General features: G+C 51.6%; 1 protein-coding gene across 1 annotated transcript in view; it reads right to left on the reverse strand.

Annotated features, from left to right (window-relative positions):
* Window positions 1-8,212, reverse strand: part of roraa (RAR-related orphan receptor A, paralog a) — a 46,453-nt gene extending 38,241 nt beyond the window's left edge. The window contains 1 exon segment of the mRNA XM_084477910.1: window positions 7,779-8,212. Within this exon segment, the coding sequence (XP_084334036.1) occupies window positions 7,779-7,809 (31 nt within the window). The 5' untranslated portion in view covers window positions 7,810-8,212.
* Between the last annotated feature and the right edge of the window lie 3,245 nt (window positions 8,213-11,457).

Here is an 11,457-nt window from a genome sequence, read left to right on the forward strand (position 1 = left end):
CTTAATCAGGCCCGCGGCGCGGGGGCGCGGCACAGCCCCGCATGCAGAGCGCTTCAGCTCGATGGGGAACACAACTCCTAATCAGCAATCAAGATACCACCGAGGCCCCGGGGGGGGCGGGGGGGGGGGGGGGGGGGGCGGGGGGGGGGGGGGGGGGGGGGCGGGGGAGGTAGCTCTCTCCCCAGGCAGGTCAAGGGCCTCTCCACACAGCAGGCCGGGCCCTTGGCTCCTGCTGGGGCACACCCACAGACATTGTCTGGGAGCCCCCCCCCCCCCCCCCACACCCCCCAGCGCTACACTTTGTATCTTAAGAAGAGAGGGGGGGGGGGGGGGGGGGGCTCGTCTTGGCGTGCGAGGAGACGACGAGACATTGTCTTTTTTTCCTTTTGTAGATCAAATATGGGAATAGGTTTATTAAATATATCTAACAATTGCAAATCTAAGGGATGGACTTCACGTAAGAAGCGCCGTGTCCCTGACTTAGCCCAGTGGCTTACGCTGCTTTCAACAAAGTTCATTGCCTTGCACATTCTCCCCCCTTTCATCTCCGTAATTAGCACTGAAGCAGCATTTCTCTTATTTCAAACAAATGCATGTGCATAAAATATCAATCCTAAGTAGACGGCGCCCGGCAGAGGCTTTGTTATTTATGATGATGAGAACGCTCTTCCGCTCCGCTTCCCTCGCCGCCTCGGCGGCGCACTGGCGCAGGCTCTCACCTCGCACTGAGAGCCCCGCTTTTAAACAGCGGCCGGGGGGGCCCAGGCGACGCCGTCCTTCACGGCGTTCTGACCGCCCCCGCCGCACGTCTCATGACAAACACACACACTCAGGGTGCCGGCGTGGGGGGGGGTGAAGACCCAGGCTAAAGCCGACCATCGCCGCCACCGACATTGACATCGACATCAACGCCTCAACTTTGACAAAGTTTACTTTCTGCCAGAGCACCCCCTAGTGCTGCGGCGTGCTCCAGCTGGAGGAGCCGTTGTTTGCTGTTTGTCGGCGCAGGTGCCTGATCAGACGATGGGGGCAAATGAAGCCGCTCCTGGAACAAGAGGAGCGCGTCATAATGGCCTCCGCTGGGACGTGTAATCAAACGCCCCGCTCCTCCTCGCGCTCCTCTCCTCCCCGTTGGTAATCAAGCGGGGGGGGGTGGGGTTGGTGGTTGGGGAGGGAGGGGGGCGGGGTTTGGGGGAGGGGAGAGAGAGACGGGGGCGCGTGTTGTGATGACCTTTGTGCGCGCCGCCCTCTCCCTCGTCTCATCAGAATTCCAGAGCGCGCTCATTTTTCATCCTTTGTTCTCGGGCGCTGGAGGGTCCCCGGCACGCCGCAGACGCTCTTTTTCCGAGCGGCGGCGGCGGAGGAGGAGGGCTGAGCGCGGCCGGGCCGGGCCCCCGCCGGGCGACCTCTGACCTCCTCGCCTCCTCTTTAGCGCCGCCGGGTCGGTGCGAGGCGGCCCCTGTTATCCTCGGTGTTAACAGCGGAGGTTACACGCTGTGACGACCCGCCGCCGACTCTGGGCAACTGAAGACATGTGCACGCCTGCCAAAAGGTCTTCCATCTAATATAGATCAGAGAAATGTATTATATTATAAGAGAGGAAAGAGAAAGAGAGGGGAAAATCGACCTTTCTGCAGCGCAGGGAGAGCGCACCAGAGGCACTTGCAAAGTGCTGGAGCCGCCGTATGCAGCGATGGCACTTAACACCTGTCAACAGCTGTCAGCGAGGCCCTCTCTTATTGTCACTCGGGATCAGATTAATAACAGAGAATAACAAGCTGTGATCTACTGTGATCCCCGCCAACCTCTGACGGACAGACGCCCGGGCAGGGGGCTGTGGGAGGGTGGAGCTAACCCACTGAAACAAGGCCTCTCTGGCCTGGCAGAGTCCGAGATGTGATCCCTGGCCAGAGATAAGGGGCGTGTTTGGCGGAGCTGGTGGTGGTGGTTGTGGTGTTGGTGGTGGTGGTGGTGTTGGTGGCGGCAGCGGTGCCGGGGGAGACGCTGGTTCAGTGGCGGAGGAGTCGCTGACTGCCCTGACGGAGGAGGTGAAGGTGGAGGAATGTCTGTCTGAGCCGCGGCGCTCTCAGAGAGAGCCAGTTTGTCCCAAGACATGGGCTCAAAGTAATGGGCTTTATTTACTCCGGCATGATGGGAGGAGGGCGAGCCGAAAGCAGAGGGGGAGAAAAAAAAGCGAAGGGTGGAAGTAGGAGGATTGAGCAAAAGACTCGAGGGAGAGATGCATTAGTGCTGTCTGGAGCTGCTGCTCACCTCCTACCTCTCTCTGCCACTCTCTCTCCCCGTCTCTGTTCCCCCTCTGGCTCGGAGGAAAACACATATCTCCTGTATGTTTTATTTTCCTTTTCTCTGCCTTCTCTTTTTGTTATTGTCCTCAGTGTTGGAGTCAAGACAAAACGCAAAATCAATAATGCTTTTTCACCATCATCTCCTCTTTGATGAAACTTCAAAAAGACGGTGGACAGGCCTCCAGAGGCTCACGTGGAAGAAAAAAAGACAAAAATAAAAGAAAGATTCCTCCAGTACCAAAACCGGAAAAAAGCACTTCAATCACACACACCATTGTTAACTTCCAAGCCTCGGAAATGGCAGAGCAAAGGGAGCCAACACAGCTAATTGAAAACCGCTATAATTACACACAATTATACACAACTATATCACACTATTTCCATCATTAGCAATCACATAATTACTGCCTCGAATAAAAAGGGAATAGAAATGTTGTTTGTATCATATCAACATACTGGAATATATCATTTTCCCTGCTGCCAATACCCCCCCCCCCCCCCCGTTGTCAGCAGACATCTACAGCCGTAGCTACTTAAGATACAAATATAAAAGAATAAAGTTCTTTCATTCCTCCCTTCATGTCGGTGTGGTTTATGATTATCAAAGGTGTGCCGTGTGTGTGTGTGTGTGTGTGTGTGAGAGCTATTCTACCATGCCACTAAATGCTGCGTGACAGAGAGACACTTCAAAGGGGCCATAAGTGACTCTTGAAATGCTGAGTGAAAGTAGAGGATAGGAAATTACCCTTAATTTGACTATTTGACTAAGCCCCCACTAGGTGTTTTACCCCACAAGGCCGTCTTATTGAAAAACGAAATATATTTATTTATACGTACGAACTGAGCGGATAGCGAACGGCGCAATCACAATAAATGTGATTCAATAGAGTTGCTTGCGTCGCCGTGGTAATTGCTTGTTGCCAGGCGCACTTTGTGCAGGTGAAGACGCGAGGACGAAGGCAGGAGCTTAATAAAACTTGTGGGTTTCCCGTCGCATTGCTTATGGCCTGTGTTGGGTTTTGGCAGGAGGAAATAGAACCGCATTCAGGGCTTTGTTAGGGAGAGCAGACACATTTCCTCTGCTCTCGTCTTCTCGGTCCCCTTCATCTCGCTCCAGAACCACCATTCCCCCCCCCCTGCTCGCTCTCTCCCGCTCTCTCTAACTTCAGCCAAATCCTTTCTCCTCGTCGCCGCTTCGCCCTATCTCTCCTACCACTCCTCTCCTCCTCCTCATCTCCTCCCCTCCCCTCCTCTTCCTCCCGCTTCCTCCATCTCTCCTCTACTTCTCCTCTACCTCCTCCTTCTCCTCCTCCTCCTCCCATCCCCCTCCTCCCTTTTCTTCTCATCCTGCCCTCCCCTCTGGCTCTCTTCCCTCCCCTCTCCCTCCCTCTCTCTCTCTCCCTCCCTCTCCCTCTCCCTCCACAGTGCACATCCCCTGTCCCTCTCTCCCAATCTTTCTGCCGCCAAATCAAAAATCCATGCTCTCAATGGGCAGTCAATATCTCATTAAGCAGGGCCCTCCACACACAACCTGGCAACCAGGATGTGCTTCTCAGCGGGGCCGCCGAGCCCAGACTGGCAAGCCCCGCGCTCTTTAATAACCTGCCCAGGGTCCCCTCCCGTCAGCCGGGCCCGAGCAAGATAAACCTATAGCCAGCGTGAGTCCCGTCAGAGTGCCCGCTCCCTGTGGACGCCTGAGTATCATGTGTAATGTGCTCCCGGATGCGCTGGGCCTATACGTGTGTGTGTGTGTGTGTGTGTGTGTGTGTGTGTGTGGGGGGGGGGGGGGGGGGGGGGTTTGTATAGACGAGGAATCCTTCTTCATAATGTATCGTAAGAAAATTCATAATGTATTTATAATAGCTGTTAATAGAGGCGGAGGGAGAGAGAGAGCACAAGAGAGAGCGTTTTTCAGCGGTGGAGGTGACAAGGGAACATTCATTTATTTATTTTGAAATAACACTTCCCACTCTGTTTTAAGCCCCTGCAGGTGACTTGTGCTATATTCCGCCTCACCTTAATCGGCGGCCATCCTTCTATTGGCTTAGTTATGTGCTTACGCCCTAACTGGATAACAGCTGATCTCGTTAACCTCTGCTGTAACGTGTGGGAGCCTGCAGCGTGCGCAGTCAAGTGGCCCTCAGTGCACCGCTGATGGGAAGAGACAATAAACACCACAGCCACGGCAAATATTTACAGCGCCCGCGACATCGCATTAAAGCCGCCATCACAAGGAGTCTGACTTCACCTCTGCCGAGGCCCCCGCACAGCTTTTTCTTTTTCACAGTCGGCTGCACAAGTCCTGGGCTGAATCACGTGTTTCTGTGTGGTCTGCATGCAACAGGACTGGAGAACTAAGGGGCGGGGGGGGGGTGTGCATGTCTGTGTGTGTCTGTGCATGTTTCTGTGTGTGTTTGTGGGTGCATTTGTGTGCGCTTGTGTGTGTGTGTGTGTGTGTGTGTGTCTGTGTGTGTGTGTGTGTGTGCGCCTGTGTGGATGTGCCTGTGTGTTTCACTGCATGTACGTGTGTTTGAGTGTGTGTCTGTGTGTGTGTGTGTGTGTGCTTCTGCCTGTTTGTGTGTGTGCCTTTGTGTGCATGTGCATGTGTGTGCGGGCCCCTATTTCAACCGCGACTACTACACACGCCCACCACCGGTATTTTCAGTGAAGTGTTAATTAGAATGTTTTGCAGCTCCGATGACATTTTCTACCTTCTCCCATCTATTCAAACATCAAACGACTTTCGTCCGTTACGTAATTGGTATTTTCTCCTTAATTGTGCTGAGTAGGCTGGCGAATTTGCATGAGGTAACGAGAGGGATGTTTCTATTACAGGTAATTAGGTAGCTGAGAGGCAGTGGTGTGGTGCAAGGCTGTACCGTACACACACTGAGAGAGGTGGGCAGACCGGGGAGGAAGGGAGGGCAAACCACAGAATGCATCATAACAATATATATTAATGTATATGCAAATGTCACAATCTGCATGATGGATACATCGTCAGATGTCTGGACATTATGGATATAGCATGTTCCACTCAGGTAGAGGAATGCTTTGGTGCGTTGTGTTTTCATTGTGTTTATTCACTTGAATAGTGAATTGAAAGGCAGAATGATGCGCTCTCATGTTGTTGTGTGTGTATGTGCTATTAGTTGCATAACACACAAAAGACGATGTGGATAGCCTTATGTGTTTTGTATTATTACATGTTTTTGAAGTTAGAATGTAATATTAAGTCTCATATAATCAGTGTTATATGAGGGAGAATAAGTGTCCTGTAAAATACATGGGCCTCCATCCCATTTAACAATTGATTAACCGTAAAATATTCATTATTACAAATACAACTAAATAAACTATGAAAATACTGCAAATATTATTTTTTTTCAATAAAATACCTGAGCCATAATCTAATGGGAGAAATTGTAATTTGTGTAATTCGTTTTATGAATATGTTTTCAACGTATAAACAATGTTTAATATTTTACAAATTAATTTGTTAGAATCATCTGATATTTATTTTAAAAAATCCATTTTTACCTCTGGTTGCATTAAAGAACATCAAAAAAAAAAATAAAATAACAAGGAATCAGAGCAAAAGAATGGGGGGGGGGAAAAAAGAGCCATAATGAAAAGCATAAGTAGCTCAGCGAGGACCAAACGCCAGCTGTACACAGGCGAGGTCAGTGCACGTGAACGCATCATACGTGTCCTCATGGACACATATGTTGAGGTGCTCCTCTCCATGTGCGCTCACCTCACGGAACAATTCATCTGCATGTGTGCAAGACACAAACGCACGCGCGCGTGTGTGTGTGTGTGTGTGTGTGTGTGTGTGCGTGTGTGCATTTGTGTGGACGTGTTGTGTGAGGGCACATGTGTGTGTTGCACTTGAAGGCACTAGCCGTCTGCACGCATGAGTGTTGTGTGCGCATGTGTGGCTCTGCTACTATGGCGGTGTTAATGCGTGCGTGTGTGGGTAGTATGTGTGTGAGTATGTGAGTGTTTGAGTGTGTGTGAGTGTGTGTGTGAGTGTGTGTATGTGTATGTGTGTGAGTCTGGGGGGAGGGGGGGTGGAATGGCAGAGCCGGGATTAAGCATTTTAGATCTACATCTCAGCGACAGGGACGGCCGACTCCTGCTCTCACGCCGACATGTAAAGTCCTCTACACCCCCCCCCCACTACACCACCCCCCCCCCCCCCCCAGAAAAAGACCAAAAAAATAGGTCAGTGGAACACAAACACAAACACACACACACGCGTGCGCGCACACACCGGTAAATCAGTCCAGAGATATGGTTATTCTGGTTAGTCTCTCTCCACTACGGTCTCTCCTTGCCTGTCTGCGGAGCTCCTCACCCGCTGCCACGCACGCCTCCCCCTTACCCCACTCACTCCTCCCCCCCTTACCACACACACACACACACACACACACACACACACACACACACACACACACACACACATCTCCCCCCTTGCTCCACTCACACGCCTCACCCCCAGACCCACTACCCACATCTCCCCCCTTACCGAAACTCACAGGCCTCCCCCCTTACCCCCACGCCTCCCCCCCGTACCCCACACCCACGTCTCCCCCTTGCCCCATTCGCCCGTCCCTTGGACTGGAACAACAGGATTATTATGGTGTGGGGGCAGAAAGGAGCAGAGATAGAGACCCCCGTTGCAACCCCCTCAACCCCCTCCACACTGTCTCTCTCACACACACTACACACACGCACGCACACACACACACACACACACACACACTCTCTTTTTGGCAACTCTGCCCAAAGCACTTCAGCTCCACAGCTAAAGAGGGTGCAGGGCTATGATTACATTCGGAGCCATATCGCTGCAAAATCCCACTCGGCTCTCTGTAGCAACACGAGTAGGGAGTCACACTAGTATAAAACGCCTTCAAAAAGCCAAATATTATTATGCATGTGTGCCATTATACACAGCAGACATAAATATATATATATATATCTGTGGTCTAATACAGTATCCGTGTAAAACATGAAACAACTCTCAGTTCAGTGTGCAAGTGCAGGCAAAGAGGGACATGCTGCACATGCATTCATGGAGAAACCAGCACAGCTTCATCATGTTATACACTCTAAATACAGCCTGCTACTGCACTGTTGTCTCTACTCTGCTTTACTTGATCTCCCCCGGTCGCTAAGTCTCTCCGTCCCTGTCTCCGCTTCTCTCTCTCTCTCTCTCTCTCTCGCTCTCTCACTCACTCTCTCTCACTCTCACTCTCCCTCTCCCCCTGTGTCTCTCTCTCTCTCTCTCTCTTTCCCTTTAACCCTATGGGCTCCCCCCCCTGCTGTGCAGCTGGAATGGAAAGAGTTGCGGGTCTACGACAGAGCAGCGGTACTTGTTACTGGAGCAGTAAACCTTGTGCAGGGTGCACGGGAATCAGCAAGCATGCATTTTATGAAGTAGTATTATCTCCTGGTAGCCCTTACCTTTCATAGCTGAAATCACAAAATACATCATTAAACTCCGGGTCCATAAGAATGCACTCGTAACAGCGCAAAAAAGCCCTCCACTGCTGTCTCAGCAGCAGCTGGCCAACACACAGCTCCGTCTCCCAGAGCACGACCACACCACCATCCATGTGACTGTGACATCAGCGCTCATGTCGGCCCGGGCCCCGCCCACCAGCCTTTGATTGGCACAGCGTGCAGCCAGTGGGGGCGCTGGGAGCACACAGGCAGGGAGGCTGGCTCCCGTCCCACTGATTGCAGTCACAGCCTGTCTACATGACTCGCTAGACACAACACACTCTCACTATCAAGGTTCCCTTATCTCATGGAGGCGTACGCACGCTAGAGCTGCTCCTCTCTCTCTCCCGCACGCACGCACACACACACACACACACACACACACACGCGCGCGCACACACGCACACCACGCGGAAATGACTCTGTTCTCCGTACGCAGACCGCTTGTGCCCTGCACACTTTGCTGGGGAATACGATACAAGGAGAAACACGAATGACTAAATTAAAATAAAACCAGACACACACAGAAATCATGCAAAGAACGCATTCAATTGTGCAAACAGACTAGAACTACAAACAGACTAAATATACAAAATGATTAAAAAATATATAAAATAAGCAAAAAAAAATGTTTTAAATAAAATGATAGAAACTATAGAAACACATTTTCAGATGACACTGGAAGAACCAGAGAAACGCAGACAGTGTGTATGTGGCTCCTACTCCTGTCTACAGATACCAGCAATCAGTGTGGAGCCAGATGTCTTGAGCAGAGGTGGGTGTGTTGGGGGGGGGGGGGGGGGGGCGTCCACACATCTAAGACGAGGGGAGCCTCAGAGTCTCCCTCTCTGGCCCAACAGAGTCCCTTTCCCCCTCCCCCCTCTCTCTCCAGCTCTCTCTCTCTCTCTTCCACACTGCCCCCTCCCCCCTCCCCTCTCCCCACCATTTCTCTCGCCATCTCCCTCTCCTCCCCACTGCTCACACACTGCTTTGCCACCCCCCCCACCCCTCTCCCTGTCCCCCTCTCCTTCCTCCCTCCCACCCCTCTCCTCTCCCTCTCTCCCTCCCTCTCTCCCCCTCCGCTCACACTGCTTGCTTGCTCGCTCACTCCTCTGACAGGTGAAGCAAGAGAGATTGTGACGAAGAGGTTTCAGTTGATCCCCATCACCCCACGGCGACCACGGGTAGAAGCCTCGCTTTTTACCTACCGTTTCCTCTCCCCTCTTCCCCCCCCCCCCCCCCCCCCCCGCCCCCCCCCTCCTCCTCCTCCCTCCCTCCCTCCTCCCCCTCTCACCCTGCCCCCTCCCGCCTGCTCAGTCTTTGCTACTCAATCCTCCCTCACTCCCTGGCTTTCTCTATTTCACATGTTCACATATTCGCTCTCTCCCCCTCCATCTCTCTCTCTCTCTCTCTCTTCGTCTCCCCCCCCCCCCCCCCCCGCCGCCCTCCCCATCTCCTCATCCCCTCCCATATGATAATCTGCTCTGACTCTTACCCAGCTGGCTCCCTCTGATACAATATTCTGGTTTTACTGCAATCCAGCTCTGGCCAATAACCACATTGCACTGGAAATTTCCATAAGTTGGGCTCGTAACCGTTTCATCTTGAGACAAAAAAAAGGGGGGCTAATATTGTATAGTCTTTGTTTTCAGACAAATAAACCTGATATGAATAGTAAAATAAAAAAAATTCAAGGACAGAAAGGTCACACTCACCCATCTCATTTTAAAATACCCCTTACGGCAGCTTTTATAGACATGACACGAATGATAATTATTAATAATGAATAGTAATATATATATATATATATATATATATAACATTATATATGAGTTTCAATATCAAACAGGATATGTATTATCAGCGTCGTATGGAGATGAGAGCGCTCATCCTGCCCCTACACCTCTGCCAAATGGCCGTGTTTCACCAGCCGCCCGAGACCCACGAGCAACACTGAACACAGTAACGGCTGTCGTACCGACGGCGTCTCTCGTGACGACTCGTAGAATGAGCAGAATACCATTCCGAGGGTATCAAACGAAGCATGCCGTCGACGCTAAACGAAAATGAACCCAACGCGGAACAGGTAGAAAACAGACAGAATAGGCCTTCTCTTCTCGATGTCTACTCTCAGTTTCCTGTGACCACAAGACCCTCAAAGCTCCCCTGAAGTACACGGGGGCGGGGGGGGGGGCTGCGTAGGTTCATGTCTAACTGACATCGAGTCTGTGGTCGACCCTGAGAAACAAACACTTTCTATCCCTCCGCAGAGTAAGTGCATTTGCACGCACGCACGTACACCACACAAACACGCACACAGTGAGAATTCTTGTGTCCATTTTCTTCCTCATGTTTTCTGCATTGTATTTTATGTTTTGTAATAAGAGTTGTTTGTATTTTTTGGTAAAGGTAAGTGTGTGAAAATAACTGTAAAAATAACTGTAGTCAGTCGATGGCTTACAGAGCAAGCTCTGCTGGGGTTTTTTCTGCCTTATGACAGAGGGTTTGCAAAGGCTATATTCTTTCACTGGTTCTTTCCCAGATCTGTCTCTCGACGCCACTGAAACTCTTTAAAAAATAAAAAAAAGGAACAACACCATTGAGTACACACACACACACACACACCCACAGCCACACACCCTTCCAAGACATACCCTCGATTGCTTCACAGGTGACTAAAACGCACATCTGTGTACACACTCGAGTCCTGAGTCTACTCTAGTTCCTGGACAGGGTGGCCTGTCAGGGCGGTGGCTGTGGTCCTGACGGCCCGTCCGCCCTCATCCCGCACATTACCCCCCCCCCCCCCACCCCCCCCGACAGCCCGTCGATAGGCTTGTGATACTTAATTCATTAGGGCATTGATCAGGCCGGGGAGGGGCTTGACTCAAGAGGCGCCCTGTCAATAACCATGAGGTGATGCATAGTCAATGACATCATTCACCCCGCCGTCACTGGGCTGGAGGTATGAGAAAATAGGGAGTGCGAGCCAACACAAACAGGCACACTCTCTCTCTCTCACACACACACACACACACACACACACACACACAGACACACACATACACACACACACACACACACAGAAGAGAACGAGAATATTACCGATTTTTGTGGAGGGAGTCGGAGACAGAGCGACACACGGACATAGAGCGAGAGCAGCAGTGGGAGTGCAGAGCGTGCTATGTGGCTTCATGCAGCACAGAAGCTGCACACCCCGGTGGTGGTGGTGGCGGAGGAGGTGTCGGCGGTGGGGCTCATCGCGGTTTCCTGTTCTCAGATGATTCGGCTTCTCTGATTCATTCCTGCCAATGTATGTATTGTAAAGAAGAGGCCCCGTGGAAAATAACTCAATTGAGGCTCGGCTCAGAGTGGGCAACAGTGCCCCCGGTGGACAGAGAGGAGAGAGGAGAGATAGAGGGGGAGATGAGAGAAGAGAGGGGGGCATTAGGAAAGGAGAGAGGACAGAGGAGAGAGGAGAGATAGAGGGGGAGATGAGAGAAGAGAGGGGGGCATTAGGAAAGGAGAGAGGACAGAGGAGAGAGGAGAGATAGAGGGGGAGATGAGAGAAGAGAGGGGGGCATTAGGAAAGGAGAGAGGACAGAGGAGAGAGGAGAGATAGAGGGGGAGATGAGAGAAG

Source organism: Micromesistius poutassou (assembly GCF_964030765.1).
Source record: "Micromesistius poutassou genome assembly, chromosome: 13".
Taxonomy (NCBI): domain Eukaryota; kingdom Metazoa; phylum Chordata; class Actinopteri; order Gadiformes; family Gadidae; genus Micromesistius; species Micromesistius poutassou.